At 41.8% G+C, this 26,176-nt stretch overlaps 1 protein-coding gene across 4 annotated transcripts in view; it reads left to right on the forward strand.

Moving 5' to 3' along the window:
• Nucleotides 1-4,063: 4,063 nt before the first annotated feature.
• Nucleotides 4,064-26,176, forward strand: part of arhgef40 (Rho guanine nucleotide exchange factor (GEF) 40) — a 40,829-nt gene continuing 18,716 nt past the window's right edge. For 3 of the 4 annotated variants that reach the window (XM_047594992.1, XM_047594983.1, XM_047594974.1), the window contains exons 1-15: nt 4,064-4,300; nt 12,752-12,841; nt 13,471-13,578; nt 16,410-16,695; nt 16,896-18,057; nt 18,294-18,532; nt 18,624-18,815; nt 19,382-19,496; nt 19,934-20,027; nt 20,155-20,241; nt 21,057-21,173; nt 22,958-23,056; nt 23,160-23,311; nt 24,206-24,344; nt 24,785-24,904. In XM_047594992.1, the coding sequence (XP_047450948.1) occupies nt 4,298-4,300; nt 12,752-12,841; nt 13,471-13,578; nt 16,410-16,695; nt 16,896-18,057; nt 18,294-18,532; nt 18,624-18,815; nt 19,382-19,496; nt 19,934-20,027; nt 20,155-20,241; nt 21,057-21,173; nt 22,958-23,056; nt 23,160-23,311; nt 24,206-24,344; nt 24,785-24,904 (3,003 nt within the window). In that variant the 5' untranslated portion in view covers nt 4,064-4,297. The remainder of the gene's footprint in view (nt 4,301-12,751; nt 12,842-13,470; nt 13,579-16,409; nt 16,696-16,895; nt 18,058-18,293; nt 18,533-18,623; nt 18,816-19,381; nt 19,497-19,933; nt 20,028-20,154; nt 20,242-21,056; nt 21,174-22,957; nt 23,057-23,159; nt 23,312-24,205; nt 24,345-24,784; nt 24,905-26,176) is intronic. The other variant, XM_047595001.1, reaches the window with a different exon arrangement.

Here is a 26,176-nt window from a genome sequence, read left to right on the forward strand (position 1 = left end):
ACTATACAGATGTGTGAACCTTTTCTTTAGAAGGTATAAGATGTGTCTATAAGATTTATACGTCGTATATATGACTTCAGCTGGTTCTGTAATATGTGATAGACCTTGGGGATTCAGGTCTATTAATGAATCGACTAAAGACAAACTGCTTCACATACGCTACCAGTCAAAGGTTAGGACAACCTTCTCATTGAATGGGTATTTTTTATTTTCCTGACTATTTAAATTGTAGAAAAAAGTGTGAAATAAAGAGGTGGTCACCTGAAATTGTTTTCTAACAGTCTTGAAGAGCACTTGTTGGCTCTTTTGCCTTAACTCTTTAGATCAGGTGACTGTGGAGGTCAGGTCATCTGGTACAGCACTCCAACACTCTCCTGCCTGGTCATAGCTCTCACACAGCCTGGAGGTCATTGTCCTGTTGATAAATAAAATGCTGGACCAACTAAACTCAAACCGGTCACTGGTTGGTTGAGTGCGTCTTCATGTGTGAATACGTCCCAAACAGTGTCACCAGCAAATCACCCCCACACCATCACACCTCCTCCTCCATGCTTCACGGTGGTAACCATGCATGTAGAGACCATCCATTGCACAAAGACACAGCGATTGGAACTAAAAATTTCTAATTCTGATTCATCAGAACAAAACATAGATTTCCACTGGTGTAATGTCCATTCATTCATTTTGTTCATTGCTTGTTGTTTTTCCTCAGTATTGGTTTCAGCTATTCGACCATAAACGCCTGATTCGAGCAGCCTCCTCTGAACAGTTGATGTAGAGGTGTGTCTGAAATCTGTGACGCATTTATCTGGGCTCTAATCTGAGGTGTTGTTAACTTGCAATTTCTGATGCTGGAGACTAGGATGACTTTATCCTTAGCAGCAGAGGTGACTCTTGGTCTTCCTCTCCTGGTGCGATCCTCACATAAGCCAGTTTTGTCGCAGCACTTGATGGTTTTTTGCGAGTTCACTTAGGGACAAGTGACTGAAGGTCTGTCATTCTGCATTTTCCAGAATGACAGACCTTCAGTCCTTAAAGTAATGATGGATTATCCTTTCTCTTTACTTAGCCGATTGGTTCTTGGCATAATATGAACTCTAACAGTTGTCAAATAGGGCGTCAGCTGTGTACCAACCTGACTACCAACCCCATTAAGAAATAACAAGGCAAGAAATTCCACAAGTGAACCCTGACAAGGCACACCTGAGTGAAGGTGGCTACTTTGAGGAATATAAAGTATAAAATGTATTCAGTTATTTAACATTTCTTTTCTTTGCTACATAATTCCATATATCTGTCTTCATATATTTGATGCCTTCAGTATGTATCTACAATGTAGAAAGTAGTAAAAAAAAAAAAAAAAAACATATAACATAACAGACTTTTTTTTACTGGTAGTGCTTAAACATCTGATGTAGGAGTGAGTTATTATCTATGTTGTCACCTTCTCTTCCCATTGTAATGTTTAATCATTAGAATCAGAATAAACTTATTAACACAACAGAATAAATGGAGAGCCTCAATTTTGCCAAGGGCAGAGAACTGTTATGTGTGACACACCAGACCTCTCAATGATATGGTGCACTGGGTGTGGCGGCGTTATGCCACTGCTGAAGGTGTCAGGTGTGAGTTGAAAAGTGTGACCACAGCATTGGTATTGACAAAAGAGTGTTATCTAAACAGAGTTCAAGACAGACACACCTAAACGTCTGTGGTAGGGCTCATGGGTGATTTACCCGGTTATGCTTGTTCTACTTGCTAGTTTCTGCCAAGTGATACTGGAATGACTTCTTTTACCAACAACTGAAACTGTTTCCTTCAATCAAGTTATTATTATTATTTATTTATTTATTTTTTTTTGGGACCCAGTTCCAACAAACTAAGAAATCTCAGCACAACAGAAAGCATCTGTATATATATGTTGTATATATTTCTTAGTAAAAAAAAAAAAAAAAAAAGGTAAGAGATTCAAGCAGGAAGTATTTTAAGTATTTTCCTCTATTAATTATGCTTTTATTTATTTTATTTATTATTTTAATACTTCAGTACTTTATTTTTATTATTTTACACAGTTAACTAATAACCTGATTAAGTGAACTTAGTCCTAACAGTACACCAAGCTTTATTTTCCTCATCCCCTTCTCCATCATGTGTACTATCACACACAAAGCACACAGGGGCGCTGTTGAACTACTGTATATGTTTTGGATGTTTCAAGTTGACAGTTCCTTTTACTGTTTGCAGCAGTTTCAGCAGTAAAAGCAGTCATCCCAGCATCAGGGAACTCAAACATATAATGTGATTTCATCTATGTATTTTTGTAAAAGTCCATCTTCAACTCTAAGTTACATGTTAATGCTAATGCTAACCGCAGCATAGCAAATGCAACGTTACCTTCCACAGTGGTTCCACTTACTTCTCGTAATATCGTTGTTGGAAAGGGTTCACTTGATAAGGACAGCCCCTGTGTGTTCGTATGGACTAAAGTCATGTTCACTGGATGGACGATTTGACAAATTATGTAAAGTTTATCATTATTTAGGGGATTCTTATTACACATCAATGCTAATGCTAACCGCGAACTGACGCAACATTACTTGCGTGTTCCAGGCATGTCCAAGCAGAAGTTACATTTACTACGTTAAACTCCACAGTGGCTACACTTACTTCGTGTAATATCTTTGTTGGAGAGGCTTCACTTGATGAAGACAGCCCACACTTCATCCCCTGACAGTGTAGTGGTCGGTGAATATAGTTCCATCAGTCAACAGTGTATGTCCTCTAAAATATGCGTTTTCATTCAAATATGCTAACTGCCATTTACTTTTAAATGTGGATGGGGCTTAAAGTTTAAAATTAAGCCAAGGTGGAAGTTCCTCAAATGACCACTTGAGGCTTAAAGCTGCATTCCTTATCTATTTGGCCACTAGAGGGCACTGCAACATGGTGAAAGCACAGATTTGTTTACAAACATATGGCAATATTGCTTTATTTTAAAGTTGACAAGCATCAGATAAACAGCAACACCTGGGCACAAAAAAAAAACTGCTAAAACTGCTATTCTACTGATGACCACCTTGAGTTTGGCTCCAAAAGTACGTCAGACCCCATAGACTTCCCTGTTAAAAAGTCAAACTTTACAGTTGAAATGTTTACAGCCTGGTACAAAAAATAGTTTTGGCCACTACAGCCAATTTTCCTGTTCATGACAACTGTACAGGGGAGATTTTGTTATAAAACTAACCTGTTTGAGTCATATCAAGGGTTTTGCATAATTAAGGCGTGGCTAATTTGAGTGGCACGCCCCACACAGGTCATTAGCTGTCTGCTGAAGTGTGACCTCCTGACCTCAGCTCCTCTTACAGTCTACCATTTTCAATTAGCTTTTAGCCAAGAATGAGGCATAACAGGGCACTACCAAGATGGTGACCAGCGAAGCCACCATGCTGAGCTTCAAAACCACTGGATAGAAAACCTATGGTTGATGAGGATGGTGCCATCTTTCTACACAGTTACTGAGTTTGACTGATTATCTTTTTCCATTGTAAACATGACGTGTATTTGAGTGTGAAAGACATATTTAGGTCAAATGAAAGATGTTACTGGTTTGCACCATGGGAAATGTAGGACACACACCAAGATATCTCGCCTATATATATATATATATCTTTCAAGTCTCCGAACATTCTGGGAGCTCTTTAATGTGATCCATGTAAAATAGGAGACTGAGCAGTTTTAGAACTTTTAATGACTATTTTTGTCAAGTTAAAGCTTTATTAGGAATCGACTTAATTATCTTCCACTGACAACAAAGCAGAGGCACGTTCACCAATGGCCTAACAATAAAACATCAGAGGGTTCTTTTCAGTTATGACTGGGTGGGGTAACGGTTTTTCATTGTCTATTCATTTAAGTTACACTGGGAGGGAAAAAATGGAAAGTTTGAGAGCGGAGAGGGACTGTGGGGCTCTTGTTAGGTGTAAGGGGGGAGGAGAGGGGAGGCGGGGAGGAGGTGGGAGTGAGTGTGTGGGACTGCCGGGCAGACCGAGAGAGAGGAGGGGAAAAAACATACAGCTTGGACATTCCCAGCCTGGGAAACACAGCAGAGAGTGTGGAAGGGGAAGAGAGGAGGACCACATTTAACACACTGAACTCTCAGAAAGGGGAGAATTTGAAGGGGATCACATTAAAGAGGTCATGGAGACTGAGTGAGGGGAGAAAGTTTTACAGAGAATGCAGAGAGGAAACGAATCCAGGAAAGGAGTTGAGGACTATGTAGGAATTCCTGACTGAAGTCATGGTAAGTCCCCACTTTTCATGCTATATTTGTCTGGAAAATGCTTAAGAGACTCTTAACTTTTCTAACGGCGAAGACTTTGTCAGGCTTTCGATGGCGTCACAACACATTACAAAACTTCTTCAAGGAAGTGATGTGCTTCTGTATTTTATTTTTAAGTCCTTCACGGCTGATGTCATAGGGGTTTGTGTTGTTGATCAGTCTTGTCTGACTTAAATTTACTTTAAAGTACAACTTTAAGATTTGAACGTACTTGATGTAGAGTTTAAACACACTTGTCGCCTCCACTCTCTTTTCTATACTTTTTGACTTTAATCATTCACATCTAACAAAGGGTTGCACTTGATTTTGGAATATGTTTAGTCAGCACTCTTCCGGAGATGTAAAAATCCCAGCGGCACTAAATTATAAAGACATGATTTAAGCCGTGTGACGCTGGTGATTTTTGTGGTTGGCTTACAGAGGGAGCGAGGGAGTCTCTAAAGCATAAGAGCCCTCTGTTGCATCTCTTGGGATTTTGTTTACCATCCCCACCCACTTATGGTCTGATCAGTGACACACGGGGGCAGAGAGACCGGGAGACAGCAGGCACATGCAAATATGTGTGAACGTAAATTAAATTTAAGAGAAGAAGAAGATTGACAAAGCGAGATTTGGAATCGTGCTCTCGCTTCTGTGTTTTGTGGAGGGTGGAGCAGTTTGGCACGGAGGAGGAAGAGAAAAAAAGCAGAGAGAAGGGGAGAGCTGGAGAGGGAAGGAGCAGAATAAAAGAGGAGGGTAGGGTTACTTTTTATTTTAGGAGACTTGGATGGCAGCAGCAGCGGCGGTTTCGGTGATGCCGCATTTTCCACATTGGACCTGGGAGAAAAAAGGGGAAAGAGAGAGGGAAACGGAGAAAAAGGAGAACAAGAGATGGCATGGACTTCAGGGACGGAAGAACATGTGCTGCACAGTTTCATCGACCCCTGCGCCCAAGTTGGGAAAGTTTAAAATGGAAAACACTAACAGATGGGTCCACAAGAATCCCAGCAAAGACATTCGTGCAGAGAAATGAATTTAACCTCGCTGGGAAAGAGTGAACAAACAAGCAACCCAACGTGTGTTTGAAAAGGAAAAACCTAGCACAAGAGCTGTGATTGTGCGCGTTCATACATACACACAAGGGTGTTAAAATGCATCAGCAAACAGTTGTGCACATACACAGAGACATACAGTTCAACACTAACACAGCAGCGCCCCTTTGCCAAGTATATGTGGCAGAGGGTATTTCCATTGCCTCTGTCTGGCATGCTCTGATTATGAAACTTAAGTCTTCTGGCTAGTGACCCAAAAAGACTGTGAAGAAAGTGAGAGCAAACAGTTTTCTGTGTTTGTCTTAAGGTCCAGGCAGGTAGAGATAGTGAGCCAGACGGGATCAGAATCACGATGTCAATCATAGGAGTCTTTCTTGAACTGAGTTTCCTCTGACTGTCCACAGCCTGTGGCACGTGCAGTTCATTCAGATCCAGGATGGCCACTTTTCATTTGATAACATAGTCTTGCTAAAGTTGAAGCTGATGGATTTTTATTTAGATTTACTTGAATTAATGATAGGCCCTCAAAAAATGTTCATATAATCTGCATCTTTAGCAACTTTTAGCTCACTGTTTTGGTTTCACAGCCACAAGTTGATTTGTGTTTGTTTAGTCTAGTTTTACTTAAGTGGAGTTTGCCTCATTGGATGTTATCAGCACAACTAGCTTGTAAACAAAGAAGAGCATTAAACAGCTAATGACAGGTCCCTCAGAAGTTGATTAAAAAGATCAAATCCGAAACAAGTGGGGTGTTAATACTGGGGGAAAACATAAAAGCAAAAGATGCAACAGGCTAAGAAATGTACACCGGTTAAACAAAATGTATCGTTAGCAGAACTTTTATGATTTATGATGTTGTTATTCCTATCATCCACTGTGGTTTACAGGGGAATTCATGGTTTCACCTTTCCAGAGTTGGCGTAGTCAAGACCAACTTTAGTGTTCGAGCCTACACCATGGCACTACTGACTAACTTTGGAACAGTCCATGGGCTAACACACCTACGTCATATTTTGACAGCCTTTCTGTCAAGGCCAGCGCCCGGTTGACATTATGACCTGTTACTAAGTTAGCTAGAAGAACCAACTAATGTTAGCCTAAATAAGTTATTCATAAGTAAATAAGTTATCATTATTAAACAAATGTGAATATTTTAAGGACATGTTAAAATAACGACTGGTTAACTTACTCGCATCAAATTTATTGAATAGACTTGGATACCTGTATTTTGAGTTATAGATTAAGTTTGACTGCCTCGTTCAAACAGAATGAGGTCAGGAACAGAACTAACAGGACTACAGAAGTTAACTTACATCGCGTTGCTGAACACACAGGTAATTGAACAGCTAAGTCAGCAAGCTAACGTTTTGCTAGAGTTGATCTTGAACTGTAAAAGTGAAAGTCACCATGGTGCTGCTACAGTGCTAGAGATGCTCCAAGCAATGTTTTCATAACCAAATTGGTATATGAATTCCAGTGAGGATGTTATGAAGGCAGTATTTTTGACATGAAGCCAAGTTCAGACAGGAATTCAGACAGACAAAAAGGCTAATTAGTTTTCTGTCCATATTTCAGTTCTAGCTGAGGTCAGCGCGGACTAGCTGGGCCCACAAAGGTCTGACTGGTTCGAAGTTCGACAAATTTGACCTTTCCACTCACCCAAGCTCCACTCAGTAAACTGCGGACATCTGCACAGAATTGTCAAAAAGCAGTTACTCCAGGTTGATGTCAGTACGCCGTGGAGTGATTAATTTGCAAAGTGTCACACTATAGGAACACAAATAACAGCAATAAGTGTGAGAAACTGCCATACCCATGTCTCAAATTCCTCATTGGATATGCTTCAGTATATACAGACAGAGTTATGTGAGATCTCACCAGCCTTGACTCCACGCATGCATAAAACAAGCTGTTTGACCTACTATAGGTCAAACTAGATTACCCAGGCTGATTTAAGAAAGGAAATCAGTGTTAGGCCTCCCCCTTTCCTTCCTCTTCATCTTTCCATCCCTTTGTTTTCCGACCTTGTTTTCCCCATCTCCTTTCTTCACCTCCTCCTTCTTTTCTGTTCCTTCTCTCTCTGTCAGCATCTTTCTGTGTTTTTCTCCTAATCATGTCATCTTCTATCACCCCTCCATTCTCCAAACTCCTCTCTGCTCTATCGCTCTTCCTTTCTGTGTCTGTCCTTCGCGTACATCTGGTTTCTATCATGGTTGCTGCTGCTCTTGTTTCCCATCGATCTCTCCCGCTGGTCAGCCTCCTCCTCCTCTCTTTTCTCTTTTCCTCTCTCTGTCTGAACCCTCGCTCTCTGTAAATCTGTCTGGCTTTCTCACTGTCTCTCTTTCAGTCTGTCTCTTTCTTCGGCCTAGTTCTCAACTAGCTCAAATTTCAATAAGCTAAACCGAGTAGTTCAAGCGTTTGAGCATGTTCCACTTCTCAGGTTTATTTTTTGCCCTATTCCCTTTATTCTTCTCTATTCCTCTCCCCATATCTGTCCATTGTTCTTCCTTTGCCAAGCATCAGTTTCGACCTGCGTTTTTCCAGTTCATTCTCCGTACAGCAGAGAAAGACAGGAAATCTGACGCAAGACTGACAAACCACAATTCTGTACTGTCTGTCCATATTCATCACACAAACATGAGGATACACACCCATGCACGCTGTTCTGATTGTTCTCACTGACAGTGTGTGCTGTAGGAACCCACTTAGACGCTTTTCCTGTGACTTAGTCTCCAAATAACAGGACGACGTGAGTAAGATGTCACTCACCGGTTTGTGACCGGTAGTTTTGAAGACAGGAAACTTGTGTTTGCAGTTGCTGCCCATGTGAAAATTATATATAGCCAAATAAATTGGCAGGCAAAAAAAAAAAAAAAAAAAATACACAATAAAAGTGATTTACTACCTTTTTGTTGCAGGGCTTTTGAACACATACTTTTTGTTTTGTGGTTTTTCGTATAGGTTCAGTTGCACCACTTGGGTAACTTCCAGTGTTTTGTTAGTACTCCCTTAACCCTTTAAGACCTAAACACGTGCCTGTGGATAAAAAAAGCTTGTGGTATTTGAATTACCGTAACTCACCAAATGTGGCTAAACACTGGGAAGTTGCACTTTCTGGAAAAAAAGCTGCCATTACGGTAATGATGACGCACCGCTACTGTTGGCTGCGGTAGGCGGGAAGAGAGAGTTATTTGAAGGAGTTAGTTATACCCTTGAGATGTCATGAAGGTTTTCCAGACAGAAGCACAACTTCCCAGTGTTTACCCACACCTTGAAGTTTGTCAATAGCGCAAACTGTTGTGAGTTACGGTAATTCAAAAACTGTAAGCGTTAATGGGTCGCCCGCGATCCGTTCAATTCTACAGGGTTAACCGAGAGAGAATGCAAAAAAAAAAGTCTACTGAGCCACTAGCAATGAATGCCGACTGAGACACTGCATCATATCACTTGTGCGAGGACCAAAAACTTACAAAACAGTTTGCTGTAGGGTGAAATCTTCATTCAAAAGGGGTATAACGGAAACGCTAGGGAAGGTCAGAATCTCTTGAATCAAGTTGGTCTACAATCGCCTGACAACTGGAAAAAGTAACGCTGAACGATGGCACACTCTGCAAAATCTGAATTCAATTTCAATTTGACATGGGGAATCATCTTAAAAACTGCCAACTGTGTTTGAGGTATAGGTGAAACGGGAGGACGCACTGCAAAACCTGGGGTCACATACACAGCCAGTCATCAGCTCAGAGTGTCACAGCCTTAAAGAGTACTTGTGTACAGTGCAGCAAAAGCTCATGATGATAGTGAAAGCTATTTTTAGCACGTCTAAAATGAAATGTCATGCTTCTTATCAAACTCCTAACTAAGGTCTGTTCCATAGCATTCCTCTTCCTTTTTGATTTTATTTGGAGATAATGCGTGTACAGATAATTCCTAGCTGCAGCTGCATCACATAAAAGCAAGGCTTCATTTCAGCTTCATTGCATGGCTTTAGAGAATACGGGCAGGTTTGTCTAAAGTAACATGAATGCATGCCCGAATGAAGCATAACTGAATTACACCTGTAGTCTCTTAAAGCAGAGGCGCCAGGTTTTACATGAGAGACTCTGTCTGTCTTGAGGAATTTAATTTACAGATTTCATCAGTGCTGCTTTGTTTCACACATATGTACATTATGGGCCTCTGGACAAACAGCTAAAGGTGGGTTAATGTGATTCTAAAGTCAGACTTTTAGCCAGACAACACATGCCATACACATTACTCAGATTTCTCAGTACTGGTAGTTTATCAGTAAAGCAGCATCTATCTTTTCCTCCCTCATTCGGACACTATTTCCGGTGCATTCAAGCGATTGTGTTTCCATAAAGAAATTCCATTCTTTTGGATGTTAACAGTGGTATATCCTGTTGAAAATTGTGTGCACTGGCATGTGGACACAAAGAAAGTCAATGGTGAAATAAATGGAGGACAATTCGCTGGTGGCGTACAGTTGTGCATTACGCTTCCAAACTAAATATTGTTGCAGGCTAGCTGGCTTGTCACAGAGTAAGCTACAGTGAGTTCAGCTGGTCTGTCGGTTTCAGCATGAACACAAGTGCTGGTAAGAGTAGGAATAAACTATGTGATGCTGCTAAGTGCAAAAAAAGTAAATGTTTGTTAAACAGAAACATCTGGGAAGTTGTCCTTGGAAACAGTTTGGAAAGAGCGAGCACTTTGAAAAAATACTAACCAGATCAACAAACAATACGATGTAGCAGTCCGAGGAGCATTAAAAGCTAGCATGCTAGTCAGCATGTCGGTAGACAATTGTTGCCATTGGGTAAGGAAAATGTCTGCATATAATCCACTCAAACACAGACATAGCTGCCAGTAGTTCCTCACAAGACGCCGTTTGGTCATACCTCTGTGGATCAGCAGCAAACACATGGCTTAAACCCTGGCAAGATGGACTGACACACCATCTCCTGCTCCCGTTATCTCATGAGAATCCCATTGCCGGGTTCCTCTACATACAAGGCAACATCTGATGTCTTTCTACCAACACTGGAACCAAGTGATTCTTTACAAGTGGTACATTGCACACTGTGATGTGTCTGATTTACCTGCTACATGTTACTGTGTTGAGCTACATGGACTCAAATTACAGCAATGATCCCGTTTGAATCTATCAGAGAATATTCAAAGTAGGGAAGCTTTGCAAAGACTAATCACTTCTTTCCAGGTATTTACAGTCGGTCGGATAATGCATAAACTATCTCTGAGAAAACAAAACAAAATGACAACAATGAGAGAGTGGCCTTTGTCGTGTTTTTAGTCTGTCCTTTAATTTAGTGCTGAATTAACTCAAGTCTTGCGGGATGCTTTTAAAGGGCTTTAGTCAAAGAGGAAGTTCCTGCTGGCTCGCCTTGCAACCCCCCCAAACCCCCTGCTGTGCTTTTACTAGGCTCAATATGTTCTGTCAGCGAGCCAGAAGGCTGTCTGAGCCTCTTTACCACCATTACACCTATTACAAGCTGGTCCAGCTCCACACAGCTCCTCCTGAAAACAGAAACCTTTACACAGACTATTATGACTGCAACACAGGCTATAGTTATACAGAGACTATAAAGAGAACATGTAGGTGAATTTTATTGCTGTCCTTTGTCTTTCTGTTAGTTTTGCAGAAAAATAAAAACCTCCAGAGCACTGAGAACATTAAGTAAATGTATTTCGGTGGCACAGTGCTGCCGAGAGGTGAACCGTTATTATGAACTGCCTTATTTCAACTAAATGACCTTTACATAGGTTAAATACCGGAAGAATCCGAAATGCTAACCAACTGACAAAATGTTAGAAAGATTAAAACGGGTCTTTTTAGTTGGATAATTTACATGTGGTTTCCAAAAGAGGGCCTCATTTAGTGGTTTTCTACACTGATGGTCGAAGAACTAACCTTTGAGTGCTATAGTGCCTCTGGAAAATGGAACTGTGTTCAGCAGCAACAAGTTTGAAAGCGTTACTCCACAATAAGTTCTCTGTTAATATGGAAAAGTGTCCAGTGCCAGTCTACTGTGGATGCCATAAGGACTGTGCTTAAGGGAGAAATGTGTTTCCCAGCCAAGATAGTAGGTATTAAACATCTCCTGTCAGCAAAGGTGCAGCAAAGCAGGTCTGCAACCAGAGTTATACTGCACATCTGATGTGACCTGTTTACTTAAACAAACTACTATGGTTACCTGAACTTTCTCCTTGTAGCCCTGCCTACAAAGACACCTTTCTTTCAGACTTGGGTCAAAAACAATTGCCAACAGGAGCTGACAATTGCTTTTGCCTTGCTCTGAATTTGTTGGATTTGTTTTGCCATTTCCACAGTAGGTTGTGCAAGACACACAGAAACACTGCAGTTCTTCTTAAATACTTTCCTGTGTTTAATACTCATTCTGTCCTCGTCTGTGGCTCACCACAGCACCCCACTGTACACAAAAACAAACCCAAAAAATAATTCCCAAATACTGTTGAACCTAGGTCTTCTTCCATAAAAGCCCCCACACATCACCACCACCACCAGCTCATTCTATCCTGGCACTCTCTACTAGCGCTGCACTTCTCTTTTTCCGTACACTCTGTTCTCCCTTTCTTTCTTCCCTTTTTTTTTTTTTTTTTAACCCGTTGCTTTCGGCCTGTCCCCTGTACTTACTCTGCACAATACGCAAACTGTTGAAGAGAATCCCAGCGTAATTGTTGTCAGATGACATTCGGAGAGAGTCGGATGGAGGTGAAACAAAGAAGGTAGGGTTTGAAAGAGAGAGAGAGAGAGGGAGAAGGGATGAGGATGAAACGGAGGGAAAGAGTGAGAGAAACAGATGGGGAGGAAATGTGAGGGGAGGGATAGAGAAAGAGAGAGGTTGGAAGAGAGAAAGAGAAAAAAAGTTGCACGTTGCCATGCCAACGGGCCATGTAGAAAAATAAACACTGTATGTGTTGCGTGCTCTGCTCTGTCACCCTCCACCTCGCTGGCCTGTGCACTATGGGTGAGAGCATACATGCAGCTGTGCACGCATGGATGTGTGTGTATGTTTTGAGGAGGGGTTATATTAGGGAGTTAATACGGTGTAGTGGTTTCTAGACTCTTTTGTTCTGGGGGTTCTTACATTCACTAGGTCTTGGAGGAAATGTTTGACACTCCCCAGACCATACAACAGGAAGCTGAAAGTAGCCTATGCGTGTATATTTGTGTGTGTGTGTGTGTGTGTGTGTGTGTGTGTGTGTGTGTGTGTGAGCAAAAAGCGAGAGAGAGAAGCCGGCTGTTGGACACAAACACAGTCTTCAGGGTTTACTCGGTGTCCGGTTATAGCTTAACCCTTTCTTTCCATCTTTTGTGTCCATCTCTTTCTTTTTTTCTCAGGGTTCCGAGGCCATGGAGGACTGTGTGCAGGGGGCGCTCTCATCCCTCTATCCTCCTTTTGAGAGCACGGCACCTCCCCTCCTTTCCCAGGTAGACCTCACAAGCACGCATACCTGTTTTTATGATACGTAAGGAATGTCATGGACAGCTAACGTTGCCTTCCTGAGATGCCAAGTACAGCTAGAGGCCAAAAAGTGCACACTATTTCTGACTTTACGTTTATTGTTAGAAAAAAAAATAGTAGGCAAAACTGTTCAGTTTCTTACAGGTGCACTCTGGGAACTTAACATCACGTAGCATTACTGTGTGCCACAGTTTAAGTTGCTGTTAGTGCTTGGTTTCCCTAGTGGACTAAGAGAAGTTGCCATGTAGGTTTGAGTCTGTTGTCTTTGTCGCTGCAAAAATCTGTCCGATTAAACAAGGGAGCATAGAATTAAGCAGCGTTGCTGATTTTCTTGATAGCATGCAATCAAGAAAATCACCAACACTGCTGAGTCTGAGCTGAAAAAATTCTTCCACTCATGGGCAAATGAAACCCTTTCAAAATCCATTGGATACACTCAGAAATGCACAAAGCTCTAGCTGAAGCAAAGACTGCTTGTAATATGTGAGAAGCTAGGATTCTGAAGATGAAAGGCTTAATTGTCTATTCATCTAATGCACTGCACACAGTAGCAGTCACCCAAGTGTTTTCCTCCGATATCTCATTACTTGCCCAGGTCTTCTCAGTCCTGGAGTCGACCTATCAGCACGACAGTCTTCGCTACCTCCTGGACTACTTTGTACCTGCCAAGCACCTCCTGCACAAACTCCAGCAGCATGCCTGTGTGAGTTACAAGCTGCAGACACACTCGAGATGAGAACACACACATAGCTGCATAATCAGAAGCAGAATCAGCTGTCACATGCAAGATGTGTGGAGTGAAAAATCTGTCAACGGTTAGCCTCTTGATTATTTTGGTGAAAAGGCTTCTCTAGTCATTTTCATGTGTGTTCTGGTAGAAGTGCCTTTACGTTGAGTGAGCAACTTGTTCAAGTCCTGTTGTAATTCAAGTTTTTGGTATAAAAAACATCTTATGGCAAATCCAAGTTACTTGTGCCACTCAAGAACTACAGGGAATGTCCAAGTGAGGATACAATAATCAAATCAATTCAGACAAATCCATGTCAAGTTTCATGTTCAAGATTTCGTGTCACGTTTTAACTAGACTTCACTTTCAAGACAATGGAACAAGACTGACGTCAAGTCTTGTCCTAAACTCAGTTCAAGGCAAAAGACAATGTTCACACGGCACCATAACTTCTTTTATGTTCAACATTTAGGATTCCTTTACAAGATGCACAAAAGTAAGGAAAACGTGCATTGTTACTGTCCATGTTAAGTCTCCGTTCCTGTCAAGGAAAACCTCAAGTAAACTCAATAAAAGTTTGATTTTATGTCCACTGTTGCAGAGTCTTGAGTACTTAAGCACAAGTCCAGACAGGTTACTGCAGACACTGTTTATCAGGGATCTTAAAGGTTACTGTGTAAGTAACTACAAACCAATGGAAGGGTTAGGGTTAGGGTTACACATTAGACCTGCTGGATCTCTATGTTTTACGTTTCCACATTTAAAGATTTTTCTCACAGCAGTCAAATCCATCAAAGTAAGTCACGTCATGTAAGTCATTGTCTGGTGACGTGAACAGTCAAATGCAAAGACAAAGTTTAAAGCATGTGGAATTTGACACTTCACATGCACAACCCTTTGCCGGTTACTAACTACATTGTGGAGGGTTGAGTCTGTTCTTGAAGGTTCGCTGGCCAGTAAAATTAGTGAAAGTGTCTGGTGAAATTTGAGATTTTCCCAGCTGCTGTGACCCACGGATAAAAGATGTGGTTTCCTGCTTTAGAAGCTCCACAGAATAGGCAGAGGTAGAACACAGTGAAACAAAGCATCAATGAAGAGGTTGTGATGTCCAAAATCTCACATATACATCACTCTTAAGGACGAAATAAAAGAAAAAACAAATAAGATGCAACATGTTCTTAACTCACGTCTTAGAACAGGATCCCTTCTATTTTACTTCCTAGGACGTGAACAAAGACCAACAACACTCACTGTTTAGTTCAAGTTTAGAAGCTAGGAACGTTTTTCGTATTTAGCTCTACAGTTTCCCTAGGCTTGCACACACACACACACACACACACACACACACACACACACACACACACACACACACACACACACACACACACACATGCACAGGGACTGAGAGCAAACTATGTTTTCATTGTCGCTGAGTGGAGCTGCCTGGGACGGGAGTTAGACTGTGAGTCATGACAATAATTCCTTCCATATGTTGAGTGTGTTACTGCTGTGAGAGAAAGAGCATCAGCGAAAGCAGTGGGTGTCGAAGGAGAGAATGGAGAATGAACATGGCTTTCATTCACCGTGCTTGCATGCGCGTGCATCCAAAAAAAAAAAAAAAAAAGAGATGCTGGAGGTCGCAGACTATAGTAGACTGATTGAGGAATTTTTGAGAAATGGGAGGTGGGCAGAGGGCGCAAACACTGGGGTACATTGAGGGAGATGTAGGCGGAGGGAGGAGGGCCAGAGGACACAGAGAGTTACAGAATGTGGACTGACTCAAAACAGACAAACTTTTTAAGACAGAAAAAGTCACACACGTTTTTTAATTCCTACATCCACCCTGACAGATATGAGACATTTAGTACTACACAGCGAAATAATAAGTACAAGTACAGAGACAGAAGGGAGGCTTAAGGGGAGGAAACTAAATAAAAGACACGGAGGTAGAAAATATGTAGGAGAGGTTGAGTAAGGAATTTAATTTGATCACGTCTCGTGAGTCTGGAGGGCATGGAGACGGGAGGGAGCAGTCGATTAGACGTGACTGGGAAAAACTAGCAAGAGGCTCTGGATGACTTTTATACTTCAGACTTCGACAGAGGGGCTATAGATCTGACACACATTGATTAAGGTAGGAATGATGCTTGGATTAAGCCGTATTACCTAAATAGAACAATTGATTAAAGGAGCGCAAGACACCACAGGAGGCCTTGACTGCTCTAGCTAAATTTATATAGCTCTTGAATAAATGAAATAGATTTTCTGTGTTTAAGAGCTAACTGGTGCAGCTTTCACCAATGAAGAATATGTTTTTAGCTATGTTTTATAAGATATGTTTTAACAGTTGCTGGTTGTCGTGAAGAGCTGGCCATCTGCAAGTTCATGTCTGACTCACACTGGGTCTGCAGCTATCTAGAGTCTTCTCATTGTGTCATGCTAGCTAAGCGGTTTTACACTTTAGAAAACACTGAATGAGTCACACGTCTGACAATTGTGCATAGCACTGGCTTCAGGCCCATTGAGCTGGTGAAAAGTGTTGACTCGTGTAGTATCGGTTCTAGAAATTCAACTCATCTGAATAACTGAACCAAACAGACAGACTGAATCTGAGTCACGTGGGCTGTGGTTTGTGAATGGAAGAGCACAATTGTTCAGTAACCCCTTACCTGTTTTTGGAAAGGGGTGACGATAAAGGTCTGGAATTCTAATGGGCAGTGAGGGCATTTCACAACTTAAAGAATTACAGATAAAGGACTTTATTATCAAGTTATAACACTGCACCTCTTTCTTTGTTCTTGTCTCAGTCTCAGTACCTGGGTTGCTTGTTCCTTCACTCTGGCTGGCCTCTTTGCCTGGGCGAGAAAGTGGTTGTCCAACTCTCCACACTGGACTGGAGGCTTCTACGCAGTAATGACTTCTACCTGCAAGTGGTGCCTTTCTCCACTCGGTGCCCCAGACTGGCGCTGAAATGTCTGGCCCCTGGAGGACGCACTGTTCAGGAGATCTTGGTGCCTGAGTCACAGCATCCACTTGTGTTCACCTCTGAGTGGCTGCACAGTGTCAACAAAGAACGTGGACACAAGAGAGAAGGTACAGAGATGGAACTCTCAACAAAACATGATCATTTCAAGCAAACCAGTAAGCTTTAGAAGCTAGGGTTTCGATTAAGCTAGGAAGAGATTTATAATCATATTTTTCACTTGGAGTCTTGTTTTTAATAAATCAGGGTGACCTTGTTTCCTCAATGTATACCCTCATATTAATTAAATCCACATCTTATCTTTACACAGTTGGAGGAGGACTTGACACATGTCTGGTCAGTACATGTGATGGTGTGGCTAGACTTCCATGGAAAGAGGTTGTTTATCCAAAATTCATTCACGACCCTTCTGAAGAGCTAGGCCTGATGCCCAACCATGAAGACCTCATATCCAATCGCCTGCCCAGTGAGGGGGGCAGCAGCCTTGGGGGTTGGGGTGGCTCATCCTCTGGGGAACTGGATTCCTGGTCCTGGGATGAGGAAGATGATGATGATTTGCCACCAGATGGCTTAGACTCTGACCCTGCACTGCCTCGACGGAGGCGCAGTGAAGATGGTCTTGGGCGCACAGCTAGGCATACTCATCTTGACGGGGATTATGTGGAGCTTTTGGAACCCAGAGGGGGTCCTGATGGAGGGGTTGACCCAAGGCAGAGGTACCTAGAGATGCATGGGATCTGTAAAACCAAGACTTTACCTCTGTGCAGGAGAGGGAAGGCCATCAAGCTTCGCAAGGGTAAAGCTTGGGGATATGGGAAAATGGAAAGGTCAGGAAGCTTTCGGGCTTTTCTTGGCACCAAGGGAGATGTGGTGACCCCCAAGGGTGAAGTGGTATCACCAAGGCCTCTGCCAGGAGCTGCTGAGCCTGACAGAGGGAGGCGGTCTTACTCCTCCTCAGTCCACGACTCTGATGAAGGAGATAAAATAAGCAGAGACTCTGAGGGCCTTGAAAGCCACCGGCTTTATTTTGATGGGCCATTCAAGGAGAGGAGGCCCGGTGTGGGCAGGGAGAGAGATAGCAATGGCCTCACCCTCCCATGCAGAGACAACCACAAAAGTAAAGACTCTAAGAGCAGTAACAGTTCAGTTACGAATGAAATCCATGACCAAGCAAACCACGACACTGGGCATGTTGTAGAAGGCCACTCAGATCATGGATCTCATTCAGACTCGGTTTTTGAGGATACTGATAAACCACTGAGCGGAGACAGTGATGCTACCACCCCAACATCAGATGCACCAGAGAGACCATTCCATGGAATTTCCGAAAGTGGGGAAATTACAAATAGTGGCTCTAAGCTGAAGAGTGTGTCTAACCCAAAGGTCGCAGATGTACAAGATGAAGGAAAGGTGGGAGACAGGGTGTGTCCCAGAGGAAAAGAAGTTAAGACAGCAGGATTCAGAGCACCAAGGTGGGTATTTCATAGGATACTTGGCATTCTTTCATCTTATTTATTTTCTTTTTTCACACTTCCTTATGAAAGTACATATTGATAACACTTAAGCGCAATTCTGTGCACAAAGCACAAGTTGTTCAAATGTAAGCATGCTGTGGAACGAAATGATACAAAAGACACCTCCTGAACATATGTCTAAATATTAACTCTTTGCTGTTCCTCATTAAGATCTTTCTTTGTTTTGTGTGTAGGAGAAAAAGGAAGGGAAAGGGGGCCAAAGGGAGGGCTAGGTCTGCTGGCCGTTCAAACCAGAAGGGCTCCAAAATGCATGGGAAATCTCCACAGCCAAGCCCCACCACTCGCTCCGCTCCCACAGAGCTGCCAATCACTGAGGAGAACCAGTCAGAGCAAACTCAACAGGCAGATGAACCCGATGGAGGGTCCACTGCCACAAATAAGGGGACAGAGAACACAAAGAAAAGCAGTACAGGTCAGAGGGAAATAATATGCATGAACATTAGATCCTTCAGTGACTAAATAATGCTGAGGCTTTTCCTTAGACTCTTGCTATCTCTCAACAGAGACAGAAGCTGAAACTTTACCTGTGTGCAATGGCGAGTCAGACACATCCCTCTTTAACCACTCTAATGAGGAGGCTGGGTCTGCAGAGACATGTCCAAGCAACGAACAAAATGGTCTTACAACGAAACCGCCTGTCCTGCTGAGAGAACTGGATGCAGACCTTCTTCAGTCAGGGAAACTCAAGTTGACAGGCAAGCTTCTTTTGGGGAATTGTTGGATTTTTTGTTAGGAAAGTCAGGAGAGTTGTCTGCTCAGAACTTTTCCACTTAGAACTTTTCCACAGACATTGGCATTACTCATAAGTTTGTTGACGTCCAGTACCTGTAGTTGGTCTAGTATGTAGTTCTCTACACATCAGATCTTGTCTCTCATTTCTCAGCCAAATATGAGCAATAAAACATTCAAAGATTTCACATTGAGGAAATCCACAACATAAGGCAGTATGTTTTGTCTAAACATAGACTAGAATGGGAAATGGGAAGATAATTTGGCATGACTTTTCATGGTGGAAATTTTTAGTCTTCTCTTTGTTTACAACTGTGGGCTAATATTAACCGACTCCATGGTAACCCACTGTATACTTCCTGCTTGCAATTCCCCCAAAAGTTTATGAGACCAGTATTTCTCAAATTGAAGCAAATAACACTAACAGGGCAAGAACTTTTAAAAACTAAAGGAAGTGGTTTGGTTGTGATCTCAACATTCTGTAATGTTTCTTTCGGGTTTTTGATTTCAACTTGATGCTACCTGACCACAGGTACAGTGGACAGGTTGGGCCGTGCGCTGGTTTTCTCAGAGACAGATTCATCAGAGGAGGGTTTCTGTGCGGAAGACATGGCCCACATCCTTGCCTGCTACCACAGAATCACTCGGTAAAGAGAATCTTCTCATGTGCAAACCTGTTTAAATGTGTGATTACTATATCTGAGTATTTTTTTTTTTTTTGCTGACTTTGCCAAATGCAGCATAAGGTGGGGTTTGGAAAAGGCAGCATATGCCAGGAGCAAACTGATTCAAAGTCAATTAATGAGCATCTCTGAGCTCGCCAGTTTGTCTGGCACAATAAGCATTTGTCTGATGCTCATAGCAAGTCTGAACAAAAGCTTGGGGAGGAAATTATATGATTATATATAAATGAGCCACAAACTACTGTCTTAAAAGTTCTATTATTTGTTTTAACTTTGAAATCATTTTGTATAAAGGCTCTAATTGCTACTGTTATAATAGCCATAGTGTGTCATTTTGAAACAATATATTTGAACTCCAGTTTGCTATTTTTTTTTTTAAACCGTGCATCCACCCTCATCAGGCCTGCTGCCAAAGAAAAAGGTCTCACGGTATTAATGGACAGCAGACGTTCTCCCCTCTCCGCTCTCTGCATCTCTGCACTTAAACTGTTCCAGGTGAGACAGAAAAAACAAAAATGACGTTTAGCTAAATGCGCTAAATGTTTGCCTGCGTGCTCTAATTTGCCTGCAGATGTGGTAGTAAGAGCATGTGACTTTTTGTTGTTATGTGTGTGTGCTCCAGGTGTTAGCTCCTGGCGGCCTTGGATCTGTTCTGGTTTTGGTGGAAGAGCAGCAGGAGTCCCTTCCTCAGACTTTGGAGGGAGCAGAGGTGAGTCACTGCTACGTTGTTAGCTTCTTTTGGGTTCGGCTGCTTTCATTTTTCCGAGTTTGCGAGTTTAAATATGAAATCAGGTAGAACACCCACATGGAACTTATAAAAACACGTCGAAGCCATGTGATGAAGTGTGTGGGAAAGCATTAGTGAAAGTTCCTGAAATCCCATCTCCTGTTATCATAATAACCAGGACAGCAGTTCTTACATGAAATGCAAACAGAGAAAGAGGAAATTTGTGTCTGTTTCTGGTGAATTACCGTCAGTGTCAGATGTGCTTAGCTTGAGTACGACTTAACGTTGTGCTAGAATCTAATAAACCTGATTTCCATACATTTGGCACACCAACAGGCTCCCTTTTTTACTGCTAATACAGCATCTTGCCTTGCACTGATCAGCAGAGATCTTTCCTTGAGGCACGCAAGATAAAATTCTTCGGGCCATGTGGTTTGCATTTGGACGTGGCAGCAGCACAACTTTACACATTAAAGGGAACTTCTGCCTAAAAGATGTTAACAGTCGCTGGATCTGAATCTTCACCTCACGTTTCACAGCTCATTTCTGCGGTGTCTGCTCATAACTGAATAAATGATTGAGAGTGGTTTGTTTTTAATAAAGCTGAAGACAAGGCCTTCAGAATCAAAAAGGATTTATTTATTTTTAACTGAGGCAACAAAATGTCATCTTTGTTACGTAATATTCAATAAACACATTTCCTAACACCAAAGCACTTTATGGCTCCCACACGATTTCCTGACATATCGTTTTTTTTCTTCCCCCCCTAACACTTTAGTTTTTCTTCTTCTGTCCAGGTCCATGTTGTGCGAGGTACAGGGGTCCTTCAGCAGTATATAGACAAGCAGCAGCTACCCAAAGAGATCGATGGAGACTTTACCCACTGTCACTCAGACTGGCTGACCTTCAGGCTGGTGAGGAGACTGCTGCCTTTTCTCCATTTGCATAAAATAAAGATTTTTCGCCCTGGCATCAGATCGACAGAAGTGAGGCGTCCAGAGAGTGGTCTTGAAGAAATTGTGCAGGAAAGGCTTAGTTACGGCAGTGTTTTGCAGAATACATCAGGTTCGTGGAGCAGCCTGGATATTAAAGGATACCATTCACAGATAGCTGTCGCAGCCAAAAAGATGAAAACGTGCGCAAATATATACAAGAGTAGCTTTCAATGTATTGGTGTCACATTGATAATTTGAAAAGGGGCCTGTTATTTTATTTTATTTTTTGCATATGGTGCAATGTCAGATGTTTGTAATGTTCAGTTAATGAGGTAAACCTCATCATTAGTAAGTAAAAGTAACCCCTGTGAGCCAAAAGCACAGGCTCCACACTACCCCCACTCATCACTGATTCCTTTATATGGTCAACTGCACAAGGCACAGTGCACTGTTAGAGTCAAACTAGGATCCTCTTGTTAAATGAATGCATATTCTCAAAAAGCACCTGTTTTCAGTAGCGTAATAAAGTTTTAATTTAAGAATATATTGAGTGTAATATTTACCAAACAGTTGCTGCAAATAATGGCCCTTTCAGATCCCAGATAGTATCAGTCTATAGAAGTTGTCATTTCCAATGAAAACTTGAGAAATTGTTTTAATTGTGTTGCTTTTACTTCCGCAAAGCTGACCAATCAAAAGAATGTAGGCTTTCAAGGAAGGTTGTCTTAAAGAGACAGGAGCTAACCTTGTTTGTTGAAAACTTAAGTTCTTCTGGAGGAAGGTTTATACTAAGTGATAAGATTCCAAGTTGAGTGTCACAAGGGAAATTTTACAATTCTCCTGCAGAGTTAATGATTATTTTCAGATATTGTAGACAGCTTGGAATGAACACTATAAACTGCGTTACTTAGTAGGTTTACCGTTTACCTTTGTTACCTCCAGCATGGCAAAAAAATGAAGCGATACAAACAACCAACCAGGCGAACATGGGCTTTTAGGGGGTGTCTTAAAGAGACAGGACCTAACATAGTTTGTTTAAGAGGTAAGCTGAACATAGGGGCTGCTATGTTACTGTGTGAGCAGTGCAAGACTCCCAAAGTAAAAATATAGGGCTGGAAGTGGACATTAATCAGTTTTTATAAGCTCCAGTACTGAATGAAGGTTTATTCTATGCGATAAGAATAGTTTTAGGAGGATTTTTTTTTGACAATCCTCCTAATCTTTTTTCCACTGAAAATGAAATATACTGTAGACAGCGTGGCATGAACACTCCCCAATAAACAACATCCTGATTGCAGCCTTGGACGCTTAGGTAGGTCAAAACTCGGTTGGTGCGTTATTTTAAATTATTACCTCCAGAAGTGAGGGAGTAGGGTGGGAGAAAGCAAACTCTGGACGGGAGGGAGGACAGACAAGAGGATGTTGGCTGGAAACGACCGGTTGTCCGGTGGTGGTCGATTATTTGAAGCTTCCATGATGAAGTGGGTGGGAAGGACAAATCAAAGAAAGAAGAAAAGCTTCAGCTGGGCTCTTAATGGCTTTTCCCCAGACAGTTTATGTTGCTTCATCTAAACAGATGAAAACATTTTCCTGTCCTCTGTATGTTCTCTGACCTCTCTCATTTTGAGAAAACAAAAACAAAAAGAAGAGATATCATACAATTTAAACCTGTATTTCTCCTACTAATGGTCTGTGTTTTGAGGTAGCAAATGAAAAGCTAATCTCAAAGCCGTAATACAGTTTCTACGTTTTTTTCCCTGTAGAGTCTTGAGAGTCTGACTGAGCGCTGTGAGAGTGCCCTCTCGCTGTTAGGAGAGGCACTGCAGTCAATGGAAACAGAGCCCTTGCCAGACACCATCAAGGTACATATCTCTGCCATGACACGCCTTTGTAACAGTGATTCAGTTTCTCTTTACATGCTTTGCTAGTCGATGAAACGTTAATAAGCACATGGATCGTCTTCAGGCAGTTCCTCAGGGCATCGACAAACACAGGCAGCTCATGACAAGTGTCCTGGCCGACCAGCGCTTGACTGAGCTCCAGCAGAGAGGTGGAGCCTGGTTGGCAGGCTTGACAAACAGCCCATCTGGTTTGGCACAGAAATCACCAGACTGCAGGTACTGGAAAGTTTTAGCTATGTTATCAGTTAGCTGTGTCCATTGTTTCACCAATTTTCTGGTGGAATCTAGTAGAATCTGATGGTCCACTTATCACCAGAGAGACGTGTGTTGCTGTTTTTTGGTGAATGTTTAACAATTGTGGGACGGGTTGTGGGGAGATTCAGTCAACACAATCATGTCCCCTACAGATATAACTGAACTAACTTTGGCCATAAATTAATTTATTTATCTATTGCCACATCTGATCAAAATAATGTACAAGTGTTTCCTGTATAAAACCTACAATGTCAGATAAAAGTCTCGTTAGTATCTTTAGCCGATGATCAGGGTAACCACCAAGTTCTGAATACTGACAGCGTCTGGTGAAACTGTCTCCACAGTCTCCACACTGCTGGAATTTGCAATATGTTACACATAGAACCCGAAGTCTAAATAAAAAGATGTCAAACACTACAATTCTAATTGAGAAAATACTCAAGCAGAAAGCACCTTTCACGAGGATCCCGAGAGACACAGAAAGGATCTTCATGTCCCTCCCCTGCCCTTGTCTAGTGTTTGATTGAAGGATTATTCTGTCAAGATGAGTTATAGATTTAAAATACAGTACTCCTCATCGGGAAAACAAAGTTGTTTGTTATTAGCCACATAAAATGAAACCCAGCTAAAGGAGGAGGGGAACTCCGCATCAAATAGAGGAAATAATGATGCACCTTGTTTGTTTGTGCAACATCTATAGGTGTTTTTGCTCACTGTAGAGTTCTGGCTCATCAGTCTCATTTCCCTTTTCACCAGACAAGCAGTTCACAAGATTTCTTCTTTTCATATCTGTCTTATTTCTACCAGGCAAAATGTGTGATGTATGCTTTGGTGAAGTGTCTTTTATCATTTTAGGGCTGCTCTCGCTGCAACCTCGAAACTCTACGACAGCGTGGATGACGCTCTCCATCGACTGGTCCGAGAGTCCAACCAGAGAGGTCGGGACCTGGAAGCTTTGGGACGACTAGCGGTGCTGGCGGACAAACTGGAAAAGGTGTGTGAGGAAAGAAGAAGATTATTCTCAGTCATCCCGGTCGTGGTAGATCCAAACATCTAAGCTAAAACAAAGAAACCAGATTTGTTGAGTTTACTTGAACAGGCGTTGCCACTCATCCAATTGACTTGTGGAGAATTTAGGTTTTTATTTGGGAAGAGTTTTGTTCCCAAAGGGGACTGGATGGTAACGCCCTGATTTTTCCAAGTCCATCTACTCTCTTCTTGTGTACAGTGCCAATGATGTCCAATCCAGTTATTGTACATATGTTGGTGAATCAGTATTTCACCCACATTTGTTTTTGCTTTATTTTAATTTCTTAACTCATCTCTATGAGTTGTCTCTCCCACCACTCTTCCACTCTGACCTACAGCAAGACGTCCCGTGTCCTCCTCTTACTCCCCATTCTCTCTCCGTCTCTGTTGACCTTTAATCCACAGTGTGATAAGGAGATTGAGCAAGTGCAGTCACAGCTGGATGACTACAAGGACCCTCCTCTGTCCCTCAGCAGGCTGTCGCTCAAGCAGCAGAGGTTTAAGACGTTCCGAGAAACAGCAAATGTGAGTGGTGCACATGTCAGCTATTTCAGCACTTACAGTTTTTTTTTGTTATTTTTTTTTTTTAATTTAAGTGTTGCCTGTTATTTTCAAGTGAAAATATATTTCAAAGTACTTGGCTCATACTTCTCAAAGTGAGTCACAGAGTTAAAGCAGCTGTGTGTACTATGTGGGTTACAGAGTTGTTGACTTTGGCACCATCCACTGGTTGTATCAGGAATGACACTGTGGTAAATGCTCTGATAGCAAACTGTATGAGTGTTGCCTATGTTTTTTTTTCTACAAATGTATGTCTATAATTATGTATTTAAAAATATGATAGTAAGAAACTTTATATTGATGACACGGCGTATATTCTACACTCTGTTTTTGTTTTTTTTTCTGGAATAGCTGGCGAATCTAGTGAGAGATTGAAAGTAGACACACTGTTGGTGTGTAAAAAAAAAGGAAAAAATAAACTAACTTTAAAATACAGTATAAAGTAGATTTCATGTTTGTGATTGAAGACTCTTCTCTGATTGTGGTACTGTATGCAGCCACTAACCCATCTTTAACCATATATGATTGGTGGCCGGTGTCCAGAGAGTTCATCAGTGTTATATAAAGTGGCTTTGAAATCGGTTCTGGTAATAAGTTATTTCCAGGCTAGAATACAGAGGAGAGATTGGTTTGTGGCCTTGTGGCATTTGGACCTTGTTGTCTTTTTTCTTTTTTTGGAGTTAGAATGACCATATGTGGAGGAGCGAGGGGTGGAGCGAGGGGTGGATCTAACTGAGTATACTCCAGACTAGACTAAACATATCTCTCTGAGTATCTTCTTCATGATGAAAGTGTTTTGAAGAGAGACAATTTTTGAGTGAGACAACTATTACTTTAGAGCCAGTAGCTAGCTACTGTTTCATTCTGATTAACTTCCACACAAGTTTCACTATTCATGGAGGCTACGTCCATTTTTTATATACAATCTATATCTTTCTCAGTCTCTGCTGTTAGCCCCCACGGTGCAGCTACTGTTAGCCACAGCTCTCCACTGGCCTAAATCTGTCAGACTAGTAACGTTTAACCGTTAAAGGTCATGTTCTTGTGGGAATTGGTGTTTTATCCATGTATTAAATTACACATATATTATTGTTTACATGCCATCTTCGTCACACTGTAAGCTGTATGGCATACTCACAAACAATGGGCTCTTTTTCTTTTTAACAATTTGCATTTTTACCGTTGAGGTTTTTACCACAGTAGTAGTTTTGTATCATTTTGCCCATACACTACGTG

The sequence above is a fragment of the Mugil cephalus genome, chromosome 1 (genome assembly GCF_022458985.1).
Source record: "Mugil cephalus isolate CIBA_MC_2020 chromosome 1, CIBA_Mcephalus_1.1, whole genome shotgun sequence".
Taxonomy (NCBI): Eukaryota; Metazoa; Chordata; class Actinopteri; order Mugiliformes; family Mugilidae; genus Mugil; species Mugil cephalus.